The sequence below is a fragment of the Lachancea thermotolerans genome (genome assembly GCF_000142805.1).
Source record: "Lachancea thermotolerans CBS 6340 chromosome B complete sequence".
In the NCBI taxonomy this organism is placed as follows: Eukaryota; Fungi; Ascomycota; class Saccharomycetes; order Saccharomycetales; family Saccharomycetaceae; genus Lachancea; species Lachancea thermotolerans.
In genome coordinates this window covers 44,120-66,832 of record NC_013078.1, presented here as the reverse complement: position 1 = coordinate 66,832, position 22,713 = coordinate 44,120, and the positions used below count along the sequence as shown (strand labels likewise).

Here is a 22,713-nt window from a genome sequence, read left to right as displayed (position 1 = left end):
TCAAAACTAATGTTCAAAGCTCAACTTCATTGTGGTGTGCAAAGTCCTCCCTTCCTAGTCACAATTGATGCGACGTAGGAAGACTTTGCTAGTTTCCATGGCGAGATCATCTCCCAGACACAATTTAATGATAAAGATAGTGAACTGAAGAAATCTCTGGGCGTGACTTACGTTAACACTAAAAAAAATAGGTGTCTTGAGTAGCCAGATTATAGTTCGCGCTATACTCGGGCTTGGTTATAGAGCCAGGCAATTTTTTATCTCCTGGCTAACCAAATCTATACGAAGCGTTTACAAACTACAAGATTGCTTCACTTTTCTTCATTAGTTCGCTTATGTAATCGTTATTTGAAAACTCGTGTCTGTATTAAAGTTTTTGTACAGTTCGCTGTCATTTGAAACATTAGTTCTTACCACAAGTAAAAAACAAACCGGTGGAACCAACGACAGCTGATCATTACTAGCGTCGATGCACCAAAATCTGAACAACTCTCAATTTAACAAAAATACAAGTGAGGAGCGTGTAGAGTTGCTCTGGTTACTCTCGAAAAATTATTTGCACCTTATTCTTTGAATTATTTAAATATATACAATCATTACGTATTTCCAACCACCTCAACTTCTTTTCTGCTATTTTGGATTAGCTATTTTCCATTCTTCTCCTCATCTCCTTCAGGTTTTTCAATATCAACTTTCTTGTTTGACGAACAAAAGCACGCAACTGCAGCAATGGCAGCTAGTCCAAGAGCAGCCCAAAACACGTCCTTTATTCCATTCATGAACACGTGAACCTCAGCCGAGTCTCTGCCCGCATAGTTCTTGTACCACCAGCTGATAAGGCCATCAACAGACTGGCTATGTGGCAACGGTGGCTTAATCTTGGAAAGTTCGTTACGAACTGATGTCGTGAAAATCATATTAGACATGATACCACCAAACGCCATCCCCAGCATTTTAACAAAAGCGTTGAACGTTGTCACAGCAATGAAATCAAAACGGAAGAGTGGATGGTTTTTTTGGATTTGAAGTTGAGAGCTCAACAAGGAGCCGTTCATAACCGAGCCGAAAGATATACCGGGCAAGATGAGCAGACCAATTTTAGCAGAGCTACTTGACTTAGGACCCAGGAGTGTCAAGATTCCAGATGCTACTGGTATAACGATTCCTCCGACAACCAGAAGAATCTTAACATGTCCTGTTTTCCGAGTTATGATTCCACAAAATAGCACAGTAATGACAGTCGAAATAACTGGTGCAATCAAGTGAATAGATGCTTTCCAGGCAGAGTCTCCCCACACCAGCTGGAAGTACTGGACAATGTACACAACTTGCATGTTATAGCAGAAACATGTGCAAAAATTAGCAATATTGGGGATCAATACACCTGGCTTGGAAATAACGTTCCAAGAAAGAAGCGGCAAATAGGGGATACGATCAGTTTGCGGTTTAACTCTGTCAAAAACCACAAAGTCGTAGACAAAACTAGCGATTATCAACAAAATGCCAACAACAAAATAGGCAATGATAGTGCCTGAGTTCCAATCATATCTGTTACCTCCAAATGTCAGGGCCAATAGCACGAGCGTGAAACCCGCAGAAGATAGCGCGAATTCAAAAAAGTCGAATTTGAAGACCAACGTGCGGAAAAGCCTGCGATAGAAACTAACGGTCAGCAACTGGGAGTACGAAATCCTTTTAATCCTGCCAAGTAAAATCTTGAAGTTCTCGAAAGTGTTTTCGCCGTTAGGGTTGTAAGAGAACAGGAAGAAGAAAAAGGCCAGTCCTCCGATTGGCAAATTAATATAGAAGCACCATCTCCACGTCACATGTGTTGCAAAGGCTCCACCTAGGAAGGGTCCCGCAACCGATGCCACCGCAAAGGCGCAGCTCAAGATCGAAATTGCAGTACCCCGTGTGCGGTCTGTCACTAGTGTTGAAGTAATAACAAAACACAAAGTCTGAATACCACTTCCGCCGATACCAGAGATGACTCTTCCTCCGATAAGCATGGTCATCGACGTCGCAGCCGCCGCTATCAAGGAGCCCACTTCGAAGATGACTATTGAGAGAAGCATAGATGTCTTGAAGCCTGCCACAGTGCCAAACCGGCCCCACAGAAGACTCAGCAACGCGTTAGGTAGATTGTAGCCAGTCACCAGCCACCCGGTCATGCTGTAGCCGTTGAACTTGGCAGCAACAGTCTCCATGATGGTTCCCACAATCAAAATGTCCAGTGCGGCCAGAAAAAGCGATAGCGCTAGCGACGCAAAACAGACATAAAACCTAAGTCCCGTCAGAGGCGAAATTGCAGTTTCCGGTTCCGATGGAGCCGCCTGGCCGTTCTCACTATCCTTGGCTACAGAATTAGCGCCAGAGTTCGCAGAATCTGCCTTTTCCAAAATTCCCCCCGTCACTTTTTCATGAATGTCCTCTTTGGTGCCCTCAACGACCTCGCGATCTGAAAGCGATGCCGTCGTTTGATTATCTAAGCACACACTCATCTCTTCTTGGCAAAAATGCTCAATAGGGCCGGGCTTGAGCGGCGGATAAAGAAAAAGACCAAGCCTATTACCGCCTTTTATACCAAGATCCACAAGTCGCCTTCTTTGTCTATTTCCGCAGTAGCGCCGTAAGCGCCGTTCAGTAGCGCAGGCTACGCGGATATAGACTTTTCGTCCTTTTTTTTATTTCCGACAATTTCCTTCGATGATCCAACAACAAAATTCCGAACTGAGCATGTGATTAACTACCTTGAAGATGACATATCAAGCAACGTTTGTTACATTCCGAAATGCGAAGGCAAAGATTTTCTTGGCGAAGGAGGGTCCTTGAGGAGCTCAAAAATTGACTGGGACCCAGACCGAATTATTGGAAAGGGTGCGGTTCAGTTCTTCAAGCTAGGCCGTTATACTCTGCGAGTATAGTTTGGAAATCGAAACCGGGAAGAGGAATGCTCCGCGTAGAATTGAGCCGCCGGGCTTTTTTCCTCGAGCTTCTGAAAATAAAACGCTTCCCAGGACGCTAAAGTCCCTGCAAGGACCTTCGTAGAAAAAAATTGTGCATAATCTGGAGAGGTAAACATTAGAAGATTACCGAGAGCTTTAACTTGAACAGTCATTTCTTGGTGAGGAACGACGTACAGATCCTGCTGCTTGCGAACGGAGCGCGCCAATCAAGAACCACCACATCCAAAAGCTACGCAGAAAAGGAAAGGCGAGCTATTAGATGGCTGCGCAGGTGAACCGGTTTTCTTCGCGGAGCAAGAGGTGAGCACTTAAAATTCATCAAGGAGGTAATTGTCCGGAGTTTTGAAAAAGCGGTCAGATCTAGGGCGAAATGGCTGTGGCCAAACGCTTTGAAGCCTGAGTCATACGCAGGACGTGTTGACCGAGCTCGCAGCTCTGTGTTTCCACCAATGGAGTGACTTAACCGAAGAGGCTGCCAAAAATACTCAAAAAGGGACCCAGAAACGTTTTTTATGCTGTTTATGGAGGCTGAAATCATCAATGCAGGGCCTTAGAAACTGTGAATTTGGACGAACGTAAGGAAAGTGCTCAAAACAAAATTTCACGTACAACAAAAAGTACAGGCAAACAGAGCGCGTAGCTGTTGAACCAAACAATACACGGTGTCAAAGGATCAGGCTTAGCGCTAACAAGGATAAAAAAGTCACTCATTGCAACAGGCAGAGTCCTTAGGATAACCTACAGCATGTAGCGCGAAGCTCAGTAAGACTTTTGGAGGCCTAAAGTATCAAAAGCGGATCCAGAAGAAGGGAATACAGAAAAACTTGCTTTCTGCGTGATTGGGCATTGCACAGTGTAGCATAGTGATTTTTGTGCTCGCTCTGTCGCTCGTTCAGCTGCAAAGAGAAGACATCCAACTCACATCATGAAAATGTTAGCTTGCAAAAAACCAATATCAAATAACCCCGAAGAATCCTAGAAGTTGGCTAGATGTTTTAATAATCAGGAAGTACGCTGGTGATTGTACCAAATAGTTTAACTTCAAAGCTGAGCAAGAAAGTTCTAAGGAAAGAAAAGTGAAAGGTGATCGGCTTCTTGCTGACAGGAACATCTCACGCTACCGAAAAGAGCGTCTTCAGATTGAAGAGGCACAGCCTTTCTTTAAAGGGAGGGGGATCTCCATTTTTAACTGGATGTCACTTTGCTCGACCTCAGGATGGATACAGATAGTGTTTTTCTGTAAGAGAATTCGCATTTTTGGAGACCCTATTTTATGCCCGAGCTACTGAACGAATAAAATTGTGCCACACATAACGGAGAAAGAGGTCGCACTTGTAATTCTTGAGTTACAGACAGAAAGATGGTCTGAGACTGGCCAGTATTCTGTCGAAAACTCACACAAAGGAAAAACCATTGTCAATCGTTGTATTTCAAGTTCCTCTCACGCAGTCCTACTACCGAACACTTTAGGTTATTTTCGGATGTAGAAAAGTCGCTGAAAGGGTCTCGGTTGTACGCGAAGTCGCCACTTGCTATGGAAGCACAATTATAAGCCCGACAAATCTCTATTCGGACGCGCCCCAGAATATTTTCCTCTTAGAAAAGGCTGCTAGTAGCGTGGCTGCTATTGACTGCAATGCTGAGTCAGTATCAAGATTAGACTATAAGGCCGACAATCAGTGCGGCTGAACCCCAGCTCAGAGTACCGGGTACTACATCGTTCTTTGCCTAGCAAAATTCTCGTAGCCTCGTGTTGCGACTTTGCCTACCACCAATATCAACATTGACTTCATGCCGCAGGACTCTTTTTTATGAAATCCCAAGACACTGTGAGCATCCAAGATCAACTCTTCTCCCACCAGTGGCGTTTCAGGCGGAACTTAGCAGCCATCAATGATTGTCAATTTTACTACAAATAAGGCTCGAAATTGATATGAAATGCTTTACGCAGCAACTGTTGGTGCTCTGTAGGAACTACAGTCTTAACATTACAAACTGAAAAAGAAAATGTTGGCCACTGAATCCGATCGCAGCTCTGGAAGCCTATCTCTTGAAAACGCTGACAAGATATTAGTTAATATTGTGGAAAACGAAATAGGTCAAAGCGAGGATCAGATCGAAGACAAAGTCACCACATCACGTGATGCAGATGTTACGTTAGGATTTCTGCTTGACAATAATGTTTTGGTACCAGCCGTCAGTTATGAAGAAGAGAGGCGCTTAGCGAGGAAGGTTTTGTGGACTATCGTGCCTCTGTGTGCTCTCATAGATTTTGTGCTTTACGCTGACAAGGCCACTGCGTCGTACACCTCCATTTTCGGCATGTGGAAAGACACAAACTTGGATCAAAACAAGTACAGCAACTCCACGACCTTGTTTTATGTTGGTTTTATCATAGGCCAAGTAAATTTACTTTTTCTCCAAAAGTTCCCTGTGGGGCGCGTGGTAGCCGCTTTGAGCTTTTTTTGGTCCCTTATAATATATTTGCATACCGTAACAACCAGTTACCAGGGCATCTATGCTCTCCGATTTTTCTTAGGATTTGTCGAAGCGATAGCAGTACCAGCTCTCAATGTTACAATGGGCCAATTTTTGACTGCGGAAGAAAAAAGCTGGACTGCTCCTTTATTCTACACTACTTGCTTGGGAAACGAGATAGTTGTTGGCTTTATCGCTTTCGGAATTTTACATGCAAAACCGGCGTTTGCTATTTGGAAGCTTTTTATGATTGTAATTGCTACTATAAGTCTTCTCGTAACAATTTTGGTCCTGTTCTTGTATCCCAACAATCCGACAGACGCACGTTTCTTGAATTTGAAAGAGAAAATCTGGGTAATTAGAAGAGTCCAAAGGACAACAGGATCCTCAATCGAGCAGAAGGTCATTAAAAAACAGCAAATCATCGAAGCTTTGAAAGACCCCGTTTCTTGGCTATTCTGCGCCTTTTTTTTCTGCAACCAGCTTTCGAACAACCTTGTTTATCAAGAGAAGTTGCTGTTTAAGGAAATCGGAATTTCAACGTTAGGGTCTACTCTAGTTTCTGTCGCATACGGCAGTTTTTCTGTGACTTGCGCTGTTATAGCGTCAAGCATCATTCGAAAGAAAAAGAACTCAACCGCTTACTCGGTGGTATTTTGGACTCTCTTTCCACTTGTTGGCAGTATCGCAATGGTCACCTTACCTTGGGATAGAACGTATGCACTTTTAGCCATGATTTGTATTTGTGCGCCTAAGGGGATTGCCTGGATATTGATGTTTAGCTGGACTTCCACCTCAACTTCCGGTCACACTAAGAAAATTACAAGAAACGCACTGATCATGTTTTGGTATGGAGTTGCTAATATTATTGCGCCACAACTCTGGAGGGCAAATGATGGGCCCAGATATTATCCCGCTTGGATTGTCCAGATTGTTTTCGCATTTTTTTTGGCACCAATATCTGCATTGGCTATTCGGTACATTCTGGCCAGAAGAAATGAAGAAAGGAAATCGTCCTTAGACGGCGGAACACCGCTAGGTTTAATCAAAAGCACGGATATAGAGTCTGCTTCCACCATCAAAGGTAATATTGCGCTTCTCGATCTCACTGATCTTGAAAATGACCACTTTATATATCCATTGTAAAAGATATTGCGAAGCAAGTTCAATCTCAGAAACTTTGAAAGCCTGGGAGGCTTTGGATAAGATACGAATTTGACTCAAAACCCCTGTTTGCTGAGGCTTTTGGTTACTGTTTTGGTAACTACAGAAACGAATACACGGCGTTGCTACGAACTAAAGTCGAGCGCTAAGAGAAGAGAGGGAAGTGTACAACGCTCAAACGTTTATCAAAGTAACATACTAATACTTCCTTGACCGGAAGCTTGAGCGAACCAAGCGTGTTTTATGACTTTGGCATTAGTGTATCATATAGTTATCCCCTCTGCAAGTGTCTTATGGTGAAATAATGATATAATTCTTTCAAATGAAATCTGTAAAAATGAAAACTGCATATCCTCGAAGAAAAATTCACAAGCCTTGACGCAGCGTGCAATGCTACTCAACTCTGCAGTATCTATCGCGCACACGTAATCTTACCGCAACGTGTTTAGTAGAGTGAAGTTGTCTTTATCTGGGCTTCATATATACTTCTTAGGTGACTATGACATGGAACATCAATGAGTGATGAGCATATTGATGATTAACCGAAGCTGCGTTCCCTGCGCGCGAAGCTTCCCGAACCAGAAGAAGAACCAATGCGAGACTGCTTAATATTCGAGGCGAAGCAGCTAACTCTAATTTCGTGTGTGCGGAATTCTCGTTTTGCCCACCATTAATTCATCAGACTGTGGTCTCAACCGTAATTTATGTGGCCTCTATCGCTATAATAGCAGTCACTACATTTGCTGTGATTTCGCGTTGTGTCTTTTTAGGTGTATTTGATATCATTTTTGCCTTTGTCTCTGGCAGCGCCGTTGACACCACAGTAATTAACAATTCTATTGAAGGCCCAGACCCCACATTAAAAGTCAAGAAGTTGGACTTAACGTGACCAGTGTGGAAAAAGACATCATAGTTGGGCTAGAGTCTTGGTAAAAGTTATTATCAGGTTTGGCATATAGTCCCTAATGGTTAATATAAAAAGTTGGCTTTTATGGCATCATGCATGTACTGCATTAAACTTTTAAACTTTAGCTCGAGAGTCGACCCAACTAAGCAGTAACATGAGCGAATTTGTGTTGAACCAAGGTTATGGTTATGGTATCGTGCTTGGCTTAGGTGCCCTGTTTAGCGTCCTCATGATAGCATTATCATGGGCAATTGCGAAGTTCTTGAACCAAAAACAGGACTCGGAGCGTTTCACGACTGCTTCTCGTAATGTGAAGCAGGGTCTTATATCCTCGGCTGTTGTATCTTCCTGGACATGGCCAGCAACACTACTGACCTCCAACTTGTGGACGTACTCCTACGGGATTGTGGGCGCGTATTGGTACAGTGTTACGGGTTGCTTTCAAATACTCGTGTTTACCCTAGTAGCAATCGAAATTAAGCTCAAATGTCCTGGAATTCACACTATTGCTGAGGTCGCTAAAGTGAGATTTGGTAAGTGGGGCCACTTTTGCTACTTGTTTTACTCCCTCGGCACAAACGTGATTGTGTCAGGCATGATTCTCCTGGGTGGATCGCAGGGGATCGCTTACACAACTGGTATGAATATAATAGCAGCATGTTTTCTGCTGCCAGTCAGTGTATGCATTTACACGCTCTTTGGGGGATTGCAAGCTACGTTTTTATCTGATTGGTCACACACAATCGTCATCTATATAATGGTGATTGTTTCGATTGTGACAGTCTATTGCACTTCAGACCTTATCGGATCTCCAGACAAAATGTATGACCTGCTGAAAGACATGGGGGAGTCGTTTCCACTTGAGTCCTCAGCCAACGGCTCTTACTTGACATTTGCCAACAAAGATATAATTCTGACTGCTTGGAACGCTTTATTAGGAGGGGCTGCAACAGTTTTTATGGACCCATCATATTCACAAAAGGCTATTGCCGCGGGTAGTAAGGAGGTTATGAGAGGCTATATGCTAGGTGGGATTTGCTGGCAAATCATACCACTGGGACTTGGAACCTCGATGGGATTAGCGTCCCTTGCTTTAACCAAGAATCCTGCTTTCTTCACATATCCAAACAAATTAACTGACCTAGAGGCAGGAAGGGGCTTGTCATTGGTTTATGCTATGACCGCAATTTTTGGAAAGTCAGGCGCAGCTTGTGCTGTTGTTATGGTTTTTATGTCAGCGACGTCAGCGATGTCAGCAGAGCTCATATCTTGCTCTTCAATCTTGACATATGACTTCTATAAGACTTACGTTAATCCCAAGGCTTCTGGTAAACAACTTGTCTATGTCTCGCACCTGAACGTCATCGGCTTTTCGCTATGCATGGGAGCATTGGCAGTTGTATTTAACTACATCGGCGTAACCCTTGGGTGGTTGTTCAGCTTTGTGGGAATTGCTCTTGGGCCAGCATTTTTTGGGTTATTGGGTATGCTATTTTACAAGAAGATGAATACAATGGCTCTGGTCGTTGGTGTTCCCTCAGCAACACTTTGTGGTATTGTGGGCTGGGTAGCCTCCGCCACGCGCTACTCAAGCGACGGAAGAGTCGATAAAGCTTCTCTTTCTCTCAGTGAACCTTTGGCTTTCGGCAACTTTATTTCGGTTTTTTCAAGTGGCATCTTCGTATGGATCCTTTCGCAAGTCAAGTCCCAGAGCTGGAATTTTAATGAAATGAACGAAACTTACTTTGAAACACAAATAGCGGATGATGCAGACTCTGACGAGATCGAGTTTTCCCAAGTATCTAAAGAGTCAGTCAAGGATCTTAGGAAGCACATTTTTATCACCAAAATATTGGTTTTCTGTCAGTTTATCATTTTCCTGATCATTATCCCATTATCAATGTATGGAACCAAATATATCTTTTCAAGAAAATTGTTTCGCGGTTACGTCTGCATAATTATCATATGGGCCTTCCTGGCTGCAATGTGGATCATTTTCTATCCCCTATATGAATCAAAGTCTAATTTGATATTCGTTTTCAAGAAACTAATAGGAAAAGCTTCGACAGATAGCAGTGCAGATCTATCTCAAACAGACACTAGCTCCATTGAAAGAGAAAAACTTGATAAGACTTCCATCAATGTGGCCGCTATATAATAAAATAGGCTGAATTGGTGAGGTTTTGTAAGCTTCTTATATAAATTTACTTATATTCATTTCCTTATTAAATGCTGATATGAGAATAAGTATCTAAACCGTCCAATTGCTTGAGTTAGTCATGTTATACACCATTCAAGTATGAATGCAGTCTAACTTTTATTAATTTTGACTCCGGCATTTGCGCTCTTGAAGTGCCGTTTCCTTTAGAAATCGCAGTAAGTCGTCTTTCCAGATCTTTCAAGAAATTAATAACAATTAGAACATTGTCTACAACACTAATTTTTTCAAGGCTTCCCCAATTCTTGCTTCGTAAGCCTCTCTCGTTTCATCTGCTTTCCATCTCAAGTCCGAGGCCGGGTGTGTCTTATCAAGCGATGGCTCCCCAAACAATTGCTCTCTGAAAGTTAAGTACTTGGAAGAGTCGGAAGCATTTGGGTAATCATGCCAGAACAATCCCAGCTTTTCAAGCTCAGGCAGCAGTTTGTCGATAATCTCTTCGAAAGACTGAGGAAGAACTGTGTACGCAAAGTTAAAACCATCTATGTCAGAGATATCCACCCAGTTCTGAATTTCACTTGCAACTTCTTGGGGGGTTCCGATCAATACAGGGCCGCTCCCACCAACCTTGATTTCATCTATGATAGCCCTCTTTGTCCACTTCTCCACTCTGGGATAGGCTGTTTGCCATTTCTTGACCGCCGATGCAATGGCAATATGATCAACGTTAGAAAGTACCTCGTCGTCCTCGAACTTGTCAATATCTACGCCTGTCCAACCCGAAAACATGGCCTTGGCTCCCTCCTCATCGGAATAGTTTGCTTTGTATTCGTTGTATTTATTTTCTGCCTCTTCATGAGTATCTCCCAATATAACAGTAACCAGTCCAATGAACTTGATTTTCGATGGATTCCTATGGTATTTTGTAGTCGCAATCTGCTTTATCTCTTTTATAGAAGCGCCGAGAGCTTCTGGAGTCAAGCTAGCAAGAAAAACTACCTCAGCGTTTTTTGCAGAAAGATCTTTTCCTTTGGCCGAAGTGCCAGCCTGAATTATAACTGGTAGTTTTTGCTGGCTAGGATGAGTGATAGCTGGCCCAGGTACATTGAAGTATTTGCCCACATGATTGATGTGTCTAAGGCCTTCAGGGTCGGTGAACACTCCTGTTTTTTTATCAGCCTTGAAGCTTTCGTCTCTCCATGAACTTAGAAACAATTTGTAGATAACATCAACGTATTCACCAGCTCGGGCGTAGCGCTCCTCGTTAGGAGGCAGATTCTTGCCGTCAAGCAAATTTCTGGAAGCGCTGTCCAAGTAAGACGTCACTATATTCCAGCCAACTCTTCCGTTGGTAAGCAGGTCGAGCGTTCCCAAGCGCCTGGCCAAGTGGTACGGCTGCTCGCTGATGGTTGAAATGGTCATTCCAAAGGCGAGTTTTGTAGTCACTGCTGCCATCAGTGGGATAAAATAGCTAGGGTCCGAGATGGGCCATTGTGATCCAGCCTTGGCAACCGGGCCAACGTTCGCGGGACCCTTATATACGTCATACGGTCCCAGTACGTCTGCCAGGAAGACCGCATTGAACTTTCCCCTCTCGAGAAGTTTGGCGAGATTTATCCAATATTCTGGTGATTGATAGAGCTCCGCGGACTTGTCTTGGGGATGTTTCCAGATTCCAACAGATTGGTTACCTGCAGATCCCATGATGAAGGCGTTGACGATCAAATTTTTGCGCTTTGGAGACGTCAATTGCGCTCTCTTGGCGTTTCCGACCTCGAGCTCCGAGCTGCGTTTCGCTGTGTGGTCAATTGTCATTATAGCGTTCGCTGTGGATAGGCTTTTCAAAAGGACAACGATGCTAGCGATCTATAGCCTCAACCTTCTCTTTTGTATCCGATATGAAAGCCTCTTCGTTTCTATTTATCTTGACACGAAAGCATTTTCCCCTATCAAAATACCATACTGATGCTAGGCCCAGACGTACTATCGAACCGCATTCAATGGCATCATCCCCAACTATCTGCCGTGGCTTGTAGATTTTTCTATATTCCGCCTCCTTTGTCTTCAATATTTTGCCGGCGACATGGCAAGACACAATGTCTTCGAAATATTGACGCAAAAAAAAGGCCAATGACAGTGTAAATGGGTGCCAACCAATGAAGTCAGAATAAAAACGGGCGTGGAAGAATCGGTGATAACGCTGATATTGCAGCACAAATCCAATGTTTAAGTGTTTAGATTAAGAAGCTTTCTTCTAGCCTTTGTCCCCTCAGCAGAATTGTCCAAGCTACCAGCGTAAAAATGTACAAGAGAAAACTAGAAAGCGTTGATGTCGGGAGCATCCTAGTCTCTCAAATGCAAGAAAGACACCTCAAGAGGATCAGTATCAGAAGCGGTCCTTTAATTGGTGTTGAAGCACCCTTGCCGTTATTCCAACAGGCTGCCGTTGTCAAGTCATTTGAAGAGGAAATAATAGTATCGGATCAGATACCTGTTCCTCAAAGACTGGAGGACCACGAGATTTTAATCCGCAACAAATATACAGGATTGAACCATGTGGACTGGAAATCCAAAAAGTACCGCTTTAATATTCATTCATTCCCATGGATCAACGGGAGAGAATCCAGCGGTATTGTTGTCCGCAGGGGTGCTAAGGTCGATAGGGATAGATTTCCAATCGGGGCCGAGGTGTTTCTAGCGAGCACATGCTACCGCGAGCTCAAAACATCCACATTCCAGGAATTTACAGTATTCGACTCGAGACTTGTGTGGAGGCTGCCACGCGAGATTCTCCCTGACGGTACTACTCGCAAAAGGTTCGGACTCGACTTCGCAGCCGGAGTTGGTGTGCCGCTGGTCACTGCGGGCTCCGCGCTCTCATCTTTCGTCGACTTCAATGAGATTGGGAAGGCAGACCAGGGCAGGTCCTTGGTTGTTTGGGGAGGCTCAAGTTCTGTCGGCATATTCACAATCCAGCTCGCCAGAAACCTAGGAATTTTCAAGAATATCATTGCTGTGTCAAGCTTGAGATATGAGGATTACCTAAAGGAGTTGGGGGCTACGGCCGTTATCGACAGAACGCTTCCTTCTGAAGAACTGGTGCAGAAATTCCAAGAGTTATGCCCAACGGGTGTCGATTATGGTGTCGACGTGATTTCTAAGAAGACAGCAGAGCTTGTTCTTGAAATCTTGAAAGATGGAAAAGGGACGAAAAAGTCTCTAGTATGCCTCAGCGGCGCTCCTGGCGAGGACGTGAGGGCTAAATACCCTGACATTAAGGTCGAAGCCGTGGGGATTAAGAGGTTTCATGAGGATCTGGTATTCGGGGAGACTTTCGTGAAGTTCACATCTGACCTATTCGAGAAAGGCCAATTAAACCCTGTTCGCAGCGTTAAAGTGTTTAAGGGTTTTGAAAAGTTTGGTGTTGGTTTAAGAAATGGGTTGAAGGAACTTGAGGAGCGTGGCTCTAGCGCGGAGAAATTTGTAGTACGTTTGTAACTAGGTATTAAAACCCTATGACTTCATGTTATTCGAAAGTCACGGACTGCAGGAAACTTTCGCCAGAGACTCTTGTTATGGCGCCAGTGGAAAGCATAAATTATTGGCTGCGAAGTCACAGTCAAAGGGCATCTGGGAACAAACACCAAGTCTAACGCAAAGTCAAAACTGACAATACAAAAACCGTCAGCTGCGTTTAACTTTCTGCTCATATCGGTCCTTCCCATTTGAATCGGAGGCTATATCACAATGACAGTGGAAGAAAAGTTAAATGGGGAAGTTACAGAGGTTGGCGACGTTGCATCTTCTGATCAATCAATCAAAGTTGCAGCTGTCTTTAAAGAGTATGAGCCAGAAAAAGAAGTTCTTTCTGAGGTTGATCAAATTATAAGGGAATATGAATTGGAAGATCATCGAGAGCTGTTGACTCGGGGCGCATTGTGGGCTAATAACCCAGGTATCCTTGAGACCGAAAGCTACAGCGATGAAGACCGTCGAGTTGCTAAACAAGCGCAAGAAAGGCCACTTTCATCGCTATCTAAGCATATGCTGTTAGCCGCTCTATGTACCTCATGCGCAGCTATTAACTTCGGGATGGATGAAAGTGCGATTGGAGGTGCTGTTTTACAATACCAAAAGCAGTTCAATATCACTGATCCTAATATACAAGGTCTTACCGTTGCTGCTCCATACCTTGCTGCCGCTTGTTTGGGCTCCCCTCTTACTATCTACCTCGACAATTATGTGGGAAGAAAATGGATTGTTTTTTTGAGTTGCTTCATTGGATTTGCTGGGTCGCTCATCCAAGGGTTCTCGAATGGACTTGGCTGCCTTTTATTCGCGAGGTTGTTTCTTGGGATTGGAATGGGCTTGAACTCTTCCACTGTACCAATTTACACAGCCGAGTGTTCTCCAGCGATATCTCGCGGCGCCATTTTAATGCTATGGCAAACATTCATAGCGCTCGGTGTATGCTTGGGCTCGGTTTTCAATCGGGCTTTCGTCAATATAAGCGGATCACTTTCATGGCGCCTTATGATAGGGTCTTCGGCGGTTGCTCCATTCGTCACAGGAATTTTAATCTTTTTTCCACCTGAATCCCCAAGATGGCTTATCGCCCACGGCAAAACAAGAGAGTCTTTGTACTCATTAATGAAACTTAGACCTCACGAACTCTCGGGTGCGCGGGACTTTTACATTCTTCATCAATCCCTTAAGTTCGAGTCTGAATTAGAAAATCAGTTATCTTCTTGGCAGCAGTTTTTGTCTCTTTTCACTAACAGGAGAAACAGGTTCGCCTTAATCGTTTCACTGATTGGAATTCTGGGTCAGCAGTATGGAGGTGTCAACATCTTAGTATCTTATACAACAACAATTTTAACGAATGCCGGTGTTGACTCCGTTACAGCAATTGCAGGCTCAATTGGTATTGGAGGTGGTTGTTTCTTAGCAACATTTTTGTCGACGCAGCTGATTGACCGTTTTGGGAGAAGGAAAATGCTTCTATTTACTCTACCCATGGAGGCCTTGTGTTTATTTTGGTTGGGAGGTGTTCTCAACGTTAACGATGCACAAAGCAGACTGGGTGCAGGCCTGGCTTCAATGTATGTGTACGTTTTGTTTTACGGTGCTGGGATTGGACCTGTAAGCTTCACTTTGGTAGCTGAGACCTCGTCCATAACCGTGAGAATGGCACACAGTGCCACCTGTATGTTTGTGAATTGGATTCTAGACTTCTGTTTGAGCATGACATGGCCAAAAATGGAATCTTCAATGACAGCTTCAGGAGGTCTTTATTTCTACGGCGCTTTTAATATTGTTGTTTGGATTTTGACGTTCCTATGTATCCCAGAAACAATGCGCTTTACGCTGGAGCAGCTTGATGAAATATTCAAAGTGGGCGTTTCGGCTCACATTAAGAAATCTTTGCACAGGATAGTCCGCAACTAATTGCTTCTGATAAACCAAGAAGCTTTTTTCCTTCCTAACAACCTAGTTGTAGCTAACTATTATTGGACGCCGAGTCTGGTGCACATCTTGATACTGTGTATCTCTCCCATTATGAACTACCGAATCAGATATATATATGTATAGATTCACTATAGATGTTAACATTCTTCTTTGTATTATTCATGATTTTAGTGAGCTTGAAAGCGGCAAGGCGTCTAAATTTTCCATTAAATTAAGATTTTTTAAAATTAACGAATATTCCACGCGGGAAGCCCTGTTCTGCTCAAAAAATCACAATGAAATTGATACAATTAGGAAAACTTGTAACAATTAGGTTAAACTGACGGGGTCTATCGCGTTGACCTGAGTCGAATCCTTTTCTACCCAAGAAGGAACAAAAGGGGGCTCAAAAGCCATAGTCTGGTGCAATTACATAATCATTTTTTTTTGAAGTCAATGTGGCGCCAGGGGACACCACATCTGAGCTGTGATCAGAGGTCAAAAGAGTTAGAGTACATGTTTAGGTGAAAAGTCATATGTGAGTACCGTGGTATGCGGAGTCCTTATGAAGACCCTCGACCCCTATTGGCTATTAAGCCTAAGGGAAAAACCAGATATCGATATATTTCGAGACCAAAATCGCTGTTCGAGGGTAATTTCGGTGAGGTTGAATAAAAAGTGATCGAAAGAACTTCCCGCAATGACCAAAGACGCAAGAAAGGAAATAAAATCTGTTGCCATAATCGGCGCTGGAGTCGCGGGTCTGACCTCGCTATTTGAACTCCTCAATACTCGCAAGGATGGAACTACCAATTTAGCTTACAGCTCTGACGGGAAATTTGACGAAGCCAACACGAATGAAAACAAAAATCCTGCATTCCAAAAAATCGTAGGTTTCGAATTAAAAAGCTCAATTGGCGGAATTTGGTCCCCCAATTTCGATACCCCTGATTTCATCGAGCAAAAAGACTTGGATTCTGAACGTTACGATGACCCTCTGTTTTTGAGACCTCCGACTGAAGCCCCCTCTGAGCTCTACAACAGAGGGTACACTTTTTCTGAGCCATTGATTACTGAGAGACCTGATACCCCAAGTCCGAAAACCTGGGCAGCGAGTGGCATCTATCAGCACCTTTATTCTAACGTTCCGCAAAGATACCTCCGCAATTCCTTTATTCCATATAGTGAGAATCAGGAAAAACAAAATTCAAACATTGCACCATTAATTACCAATTACTCTATCACTGAGAGCCTCTTAGACTTCGCCAAAACACATCGGCTTGAAAAACATATAAGAGTCAACTCCGAAGTAGTGAAAATAAAAAAGGTCAGCAATGGATCGTGGAGACTAACAGTGAAAGAGAATCCGAAAAACAGTAGCTTAACCCGTTGGTATGAAGAAGACTTCGATGCAGTCTTGGTGAGCAATGGCCACTATTCAATTCCTTATATTCCAAGAATTGAGGGGTTGTCAAAGTGGGTGGCTCGATACAGGGATTCGGTGTTGCATTCAAAGAGCTTTAGAGAGTTTGATAAATTTAAAAACAAGAGGTGTCTTTTTGTTGGGACAGGCTTAAGCGGAATTGACATACTACAATATGTTTTCCCAGTCGCCAAAGAGGTCATAGTGTCCAGAACTCCTGATAAGGAGGAAATATATCCTTGGTTGACAAAAGCTGCAACTTCAGAAGGCCTTATAAAGAAGCCCAGGATTAAAGAGCTCCGGCCATCAGAAAACCGCAAGGTAATTTTTCAAGATGGCTCTATTGTAGAAGGTGTTGACCATATCATATTCTCGACTGGATATCACTGGCATTATCCATTTTTGAATGAGGGAGTATCGGGCTTAAGTGTTATAAAATCGGGCCAGAAAGTTCTAAAGGACTCTGCCTCCATGGTAGACGGCTTATTCCTTGATACTTTTAGTATTGATGACCCAAGTCTCGCATTTGTGGGTGTCACAGTTACGCCTTTGAAATGGCCTAGTTTTGAACTTACTGCCTCAGCCATAGCAGGTGTTTGGGCCAATGCTTCTTCTCTTCCCTCAAAAGACAGCCAGCTGAGTGCCATCAGCCAAAGGAAAAAGGAAATGGGAGAGAACCTTCTTTTCCATTACTTCCCTCCCATGCACATTAAAGAGCTCATGGCCAGGCTCGAACATTTCTTACCCAAAGGAAGAAAAGCTGCGGATATAATAGATTTGAAGCATCTATCAGATTTCGAGAAGGCGGCTGAAGTTGCTGAGCGACTCTTTTATCTGCTCAAAAATGAAGAAATCGAGCTGAGCGAAACATTATGATAGCGATCAACCTAAATGTCATCCAACCGTTAAGATTGTGGCTCAATACTAAATATCTTAAAGAGCCACTCTGCGCGTAAGGAGAGTAAAAGGGAGAGGGTGGGAAGAAAAACAAGTCTTTAGATTTATGCAAATTGAGTCAGCTTATGACGAAGTGTCATCGAGGACCGTTAAAAGACTAAAAATTCTCCGAAAAGTCGGCTTCCGCCAGACTTTTTTTTTAGGAAAGACTATTCGAAACAACGCTCTCCCACCACGCTCAACATTTGAAATACCTCCTAATAAGAACACCTATCGCTTTTGCCTTCTTGAATTTTCCTTCCAATCATGAGATTTCAAGAGAAGCTTCTCTATCAACCTGCTATATAGTTGAAATGTCACATTAAATAAGAGCGTAAAATCACGACTTAATCCCTGATGGCTGCTTTTAAAGTGATGAAACCTTGCAGCGCAAAACTATTGAACAAAAAACAAAAACGTGGTGGCAGCACATGCCAAGCAAAATCAATGGGCTGAGTTTGATTTGGTACTCCCATCCTTACTGTTGCTCCCCTCTTCCACAACAACTTCAGAGGATTTCGGGCTATCATGAGGATGGAATTCAGCATGTAGAATTTTGCTAACTCTATGCTCAATATATCCGTTGTCGGGATAGTTAACTGGAGATTCGCAACCGGTAAAGATAAAAATGTCGTACACCAAAGCTCCAGCGATCCCACCAGCAATAGGACCACCCCAAGCACCCCATGTCCACCACCAATGTGTGAGATGAAATGCATGTGGCCCATAACCAATCATAGAGGCGAATATTCTTGGACCTAGATCCCTCGCGGGGTTAATTGTGAAACTTGTTTGATATCCAAGAGCCATACCGATAGCAGCCACCAAAAAACCGACAATCAAAGCAGTCATACCATTTGTCGGTGGCGAATTGCTATCGTCCAATAAAGCCATCAAACACCCTACAAGCATAGACGCGCCAATAAACTCGTCAAAGAAAGCGTTACGCCAGGTAACGTAAGACTTGGGGTTAGTGAATAAACATGCACCAGAAGCAGCTGTTCGTATATGAGTGCCACCTTCGAATTCAGTTATTGAGCTCCAAAAGTAACCATATGCCATTGCTCCACCAAAAAAAGCACCTACAATCTGAGCAAATATGTATACGGGAACCTTTTTCCAAGGAAACTTTCGAAATATAGCCATCGATATAGTTACAGCCGGGTTAATATGACCACCACTGACACCACCAGCGACATAAACGCCTAGCATACAACCAAACCCCCATGCAAATGACAGAGACTCATACGAGCCGCCGCTCCCGTTAGTTACGGTAGCTTGAAGGTTACCACCTACACCGAATATAACAAGTATAAGGGTTCCTAGAAACTCTGCAAAAGGCTCCCGCAAGCGGTACCTAATCTTCGCCCAGTAGTTTGTGAATGCAAGCTGTTCTGATTCGGAGTCACCTGTCCCAAGGCGACCTCCATCGAGGGGAGTTGCTCCATCGAGGCTCGATCTAAAGCGCTTTTCAAGCAACTCCTCGGCTGTGGGTGCGGTACCAGCCTGTTTTTGGTTTTGAATTTGGGCAGGGACATCCTCGCCTCTCAGCGATGGTGTACAACTTTCATCTCCCAGTTGAAAAGAAGCGGCATGATGAGCTCGTCTCTGATTATTCGCGAATTCTATTTGACTTTGAGAATGTTTCCGGTTCCTCGTTAGCCCTGAGTTTTTAGTAGCGCCTGGAATTTGGGCCTCAACATCGTTGAGCTTTCTCCAAGAACCTGAGCGGCCAATTAATTTCTTCCAATCGTTCATAGATGCCAAAGAGCCTGCACGGGACATTTCACGGGACTCGGGCCTCGAAGAAGCACGAGATTTGACATCTGTGTTCTTCTTTAGCATTTTTTCAGCTAGCGAATGATCCAGAACATGCGGCAACGGCTGGTTCAAACTCCAGACAGGCCTGCTTTTCGTGCTACCAACAGATGGGTTGAGGTGGCGATAAAGTGGGTCAACATAGTTATTATTGCTCCTAGGTACTGCAGTGGAGAGGTAATACTCCATAAGCCGCGCCTGCTCACGACTGAGGGGAGTATTTAAGGACTTTAGATTCGGTGAAGAAAAAGCTGTCCCCACAGGGTGCCTCTTTTGATGGCGAGGCTGCGCATCTTCTGCCGCAGGTTTATTCAGAGGCGTTAATCGAGACAGTACATTTTTCGTGCCTTCTGTATGTGTGGCTTTCCGTCCAGAACTAACTCCACGAGCAACACCGACATCCACTGAAGTTCTGTCTCCCCTTTTTGTTTTTTGACTGGAATCCTTAAGGTTTCCCGACCACTTGACCTGCTCTGTTTCTCCTTCCCTTCCCCTCTGTTCTCTAGTAGCGCGTGGTACATCAGAAGAAGAAGAAGATATCGACGACGATGACGACGAAGAAGGCATTATTGATTCTCCCACCATTAATTAATCATATTAAGACTCCTGTAATCCCATTTGGGTGCCGGCAGAAAAATTAAAGAGAAGAGCTGCTTATAAAGAGTGAGGCTTCTGCGCGATAAAATGTGTGGAGATTATACCATTTGAAGGGGACAATTTTGCCGTAGCTGAACTCCGGTTTGTTGCGGTCACAACCCCGCGATAAATTAAATGAACTTCACAGGTTGCCTAGGTGCAGCACCACAGTAAATGCTGCAAGAGTACGTAATCTGACAAGGGGACACCACCGGATAAAATTTGCCGGCTCGTAGCTTTGCCACTCGTGCCTTCAAAATGGCGCCATGGGTTATCTAATTATCTAGCGAAATAACGGAGATTCCTCAGAACTATGCGGCAGGCCTCTCAAACAACAAAGGCCAGCACTCTATAATGGTCTCAAATGTTGATACCACGAGTTTAGGTTGCAAATTCCCGCGGGGCTCCGCAATAATAAAGCAGCCTAAGGTCATATGACTTTCCTTTGTGACAGTAAAAATAGCTCAATCTTTGGTCGAGATCTGATATCCCACCAGTTATAAGTCGAACGCAAGCAGCTGTCGTAGCTTGGTTGCATGATGTCTGGTGTTTGTAACCTTTTATTTAAAGCTCATCAACTGCTGATGAAATAAGCATTGTAATGTCTCAAAAACAATTCAAATCAGACGGAAATATCGTTGCGCCTTACCTACTAGGACTTGCTCGCAGCAATCCCGGTCTCACCGTGATCGAACATGACAGAGTCGTATTCAGGGCTGCTTCAGCCCCAAGCGCTAAAAACAAACCCAAAGTGACGTTAGTGTCGGGAGGCGGCAGTGGTCACGAGCCTACGCACGCTGGGTTTGTAGGCGATGGTGCGCTCGATGCAATTGCTGCTGGCGCTATCTTTGCCTCTCCCTCCACTAAGCAGATTTTTTCGGCGCTCAAAGCTGTAGAGTCGCCAAAGGGCACCCTGCTGATTGTTAAAAACTACACTGGCGATATAATTCATTTTGGCCTTGCTGCCGAAAGAGCAAAGGCAGCAGGCATGAATGTGGAGCTCGTGGCGGTCGGAGACGATGTTTCGGTTGGAAAGAAAAAAGGATCTCTCGTTGGTCGCCGTGGGCTAGGCGCAACCGTTCTTGTTCATAAAATTGCTGGCGCCGCTGCTTCTCACGGGCTGGAGTTATCAGAAGTTGCTAAGATTGCCAGGGCGGTTGTTGAAAATAGTGCTACAATTGCGGGATCTCTTGACCACTGTACGGTCCCGGGCCACAAGCCTGAAAATAACTTGGGGCCTGATGAATATGAAATAGGCATGGGAATTCACAATGAATCCGGCACCGAGAGACGGTCCCCACTGCCATCAATTCCGCAGCTTGTAACTGAACTTCTACCTCTAGTTCTAGGAGAGAAGGAGGATAACACTTTTGTCGAGTTTAGCCCCGAAGAAGATGTGGTTCTTATGATCAACAATATGGGCGGCATGTCCAACCTTGAATTGGGCTACGCTACCGAAGTTGTGTCTGAACAACTGATTAAGAAATTTAGTATTGTTCCCAAAAGAACAATGAGCGGCACATTCATTACGGCCTTGAACGGTCCAGGGTTCGGCATCACGCTTCTGAACGCATCTAAAGCCGGCCCTGACATCATGAGGTACTTTGATTACCCCACAAATGCAAGCGGATGGAATCAAAATTATCATTCGGCACAAGAGTGGAAAGTGCTTGCCGGGGGCAAAGTTCCAACAGCGCCCCCTCTAGAGACAGTTAAGAACGAAAAACCTTCAGGCGTGACGGCAAATTATGAAACCTTCTCCAAAATACTGCAGTCAGGGATTGCAAAGGTGAAGGAAGTCGAACCCAAAGTTACTTGGTATGACACTATTGCAGGTGATGGCGATTGCGGCACAACGCTCGTTTCTGGCGGCAGGGCCTTAGAGGAAGCTATTCAGAAACACACTTTGCGTCTCACGGATGCCGCACACGGAATTGAAGACATCGCTTACATCGTGGAAGACTCCATGGGTGGTACATCGGGAGGACTGTACTCTATATACTTGTCAGCACTTGCGAAAGGTATCAGCGACTCCGGAGACAAGACCCTTACAGTAGATACTTTTAGAGAAGCATCAAAAACTGCTTTGGATGCGCTTTATAAGTATACTCGTGCTCGCCCTGGGTACAGAACACTAATTGATGCCCTTCAGCCTTTTGTTGAGGCGTTGAATTCGGGCCAAGATCCTAGGACTGCTGTTGATGCCGCTTTCAAGGGTGCCGAAAAAACGAGAAAGATGGATGCTCTAGTAGGCCGTGCGTCGTACGTTGCAAAAGAGGAATTAAGCAAGCTCGATGATGAAGGAGGATTACCAGATCCGGGCGCCGTCGGGCTGGCTGCTTTGTTAGATGGTCTTGTTAGTGCCGCTGGATATTAATAAATACCTGACGAACATAAAATAGATATTGACTGCAGAACGGTCACAAAAGCCAAACGGGAAACAACTTTCCCAACGTTATTCTCCAAAAACAGAGGCATTAACTTGCAATCATTAATGCAAAGCTTAACTTAAGCAAACATGCGAAACTTCACCCCACAGTATCGTGAAAAGACGCGAAGTTCTGAATTATTGACAAAAGCACGTGTATTATAATACCCAGACGTAAATTTGGTATAGTTGTTAGAAGCGCTGGATGAACTCGCCTGGCTGTTGATCCTTTGAATTTAGTTTCCAATTGCCATGAGACCTTCTGTGGTTACATGATCACAAAAACTTTATTAGACTCAATATACCCTGGCAAAATTAGTAGTGCTGGCATAGAATATTTTAGAAGCCGAG

The 22,713-nt window shown here is 44.1% G+C and overlaps 9 protein-coding genes across 9 annotated transcripts; 6 read left to right on the top strand and 3 right to left on the bottom strand.

The window, feature by feature from the left end:
• Nucleotides 1-644: 644 nt before the first annotated feature.
• On the bottom strand, nt 645-2,501 carry KLTH0B00594g (MDR family MFS transporter; the record flags this gene model as incomplete). The annotated part of the gene is made up of 1 exon (XM_002551778.1): nt 645-2,501. One exon carries the CDS (start codon nt 2,499-2,501, stop codon nt 645-647), a length of 1,857 nt encoding a protein of 618 aa, XP_002551824.1.
• Nucleotides 2,502-4,973: 2,472 nt separating this feature from the next.
• On the top strand, nt 4,974-6,590 carry KLTH0B00572g (KLTH0B00572p; the record flags this gene model as incomplete). The annotated part of the gene is made up of 1 exon (XM_002551777.1): nt 4,974-6,590. The coding sequence occupies one exon, from the start codon at nt 4,974-4,976 to the stop codon at nt 6,588-6,590; it is 1,617 nt and encodes a 538-aa protein (XP_002551823.1).
• A 1,079-nt stretch (nt 6,591-7,669) lies between these two features.
• On the top strand, nt 7,670-9,673 carry KLTH0B00550g (sodium:solute symporter family protein; the record flags this gene model as incomplete). Its single annotated transcript, XM_002551776.1, has 1 exon — nt 7,670-9,673. One exon carries the CDS (start codon nt 7,670-7,672, stop codon nt 9,671-9,673), a length of 2,004 nt encoding a protein of 667 aa, XP_002551822.1.
• A 270-nt stretch (nt 9,674-9,943) lies between these two features.
• On the bottom strand, nt 9,944-11,488 carry KLTH0B00528g (KLTH0B00528p; the record flags this gene model as incomplete). The annotated part of the gene is made up of 1 exon (XM_002551775.1): nt 9,944-11,488. One exon carries the CDS (start codon nt 11,486-11,488, stop codon nt 9,944-9,946), a length of 1,545 nt encoding a protein of 514 aa, XP_002551821.1.
• Nucleotides 11,489-11,974: 486 nt separating this feature from the next.
• On the top strand, nt 11,975-13,171 carry KLTH0B00506g (zinc-binding alcohol dehydrogenase family protein; the record flags this gene model as incomplete). Its single annotated transcript, XM_002551774.1, has 1 exon — nt 11,975-13,171. The coding sequence occupies one exon, from the start codon at nt 11,975-11,977 to the stop codon at nt 13,169-13,171; it is 1,197 nt and encodes a 398-aa protein (XP_002551820.1).
• Nucleotides 13,172-13,420: 249 nt separating this feature from the next.
• On the top strand, nt 13,421-15,121 carry KLTH0B00484g (KLTH0B00484p; the record flags this gene model as incomplete). The annotated part of the gene is made up of 1 exon (XM_002551773.1): nt 13,421-15,121. The coding sequence occupies one exon, from the start codon at nt 13,421-13,423 to the stop codon at nt 15,119-15,121; it is 1,701 nt and encodes a 566-aa protein (XP_002551819.1).
• Nucleotides 15,122-15,821: 700 nt separating this feature from the next.
• Nucleotides 15,822-17,420, top strand: KLTH0B00462g (KLTH0B00462p; the record flags this gene model as incomplete). The annotated part of the gene is made up of 1 exon (XM_002551772.1): nt 15,822-17,420. One exon carries the CDS (start codon nt 15,822-15,824, stop codon nt 17,418-17,420), a length of 1,599 nt encoding a protein of 532 aa, XP_002551818.1.
• A 504-nt stretch (nt 17,421-17,924) lies between these two features.
• On the bottom strand, nt 17,925-19,883 carry AQY3 (Aqy3p; the record flags this gene model as incomplete). The annotated part of the gene is made up of 1 exon (XM_002551771.1): nt 17,925-19,883. The coding sequence occupies one exon, from the start codon at nt 19,881-19,883 to the stop codon at nt 17,925-17,927; it is 1,959 nt and encodes a 652-aa protein (XP_002551817.1).
• A 652-nt stretch (nt 19,884-20,535) lies between these two features.
• On the top strand, nt 20,536-22,311 carry DAK2 (dihydroxyacetone kinase; the record flags this gene model as incomplete). Its single annotated transcript, XM_002551770.1, has 1 exon — nt 20,536-22,311. One exon carries the CDS (start codon nt 20,536-20,538, stop codon nt 22,309-22,311), a length of 1,776 nt encoding a protein of 591 aa, XP_002551816.1.
• Between the last annotated feature and the right edge of the window lie 402 nt (nt 22,312-22,713).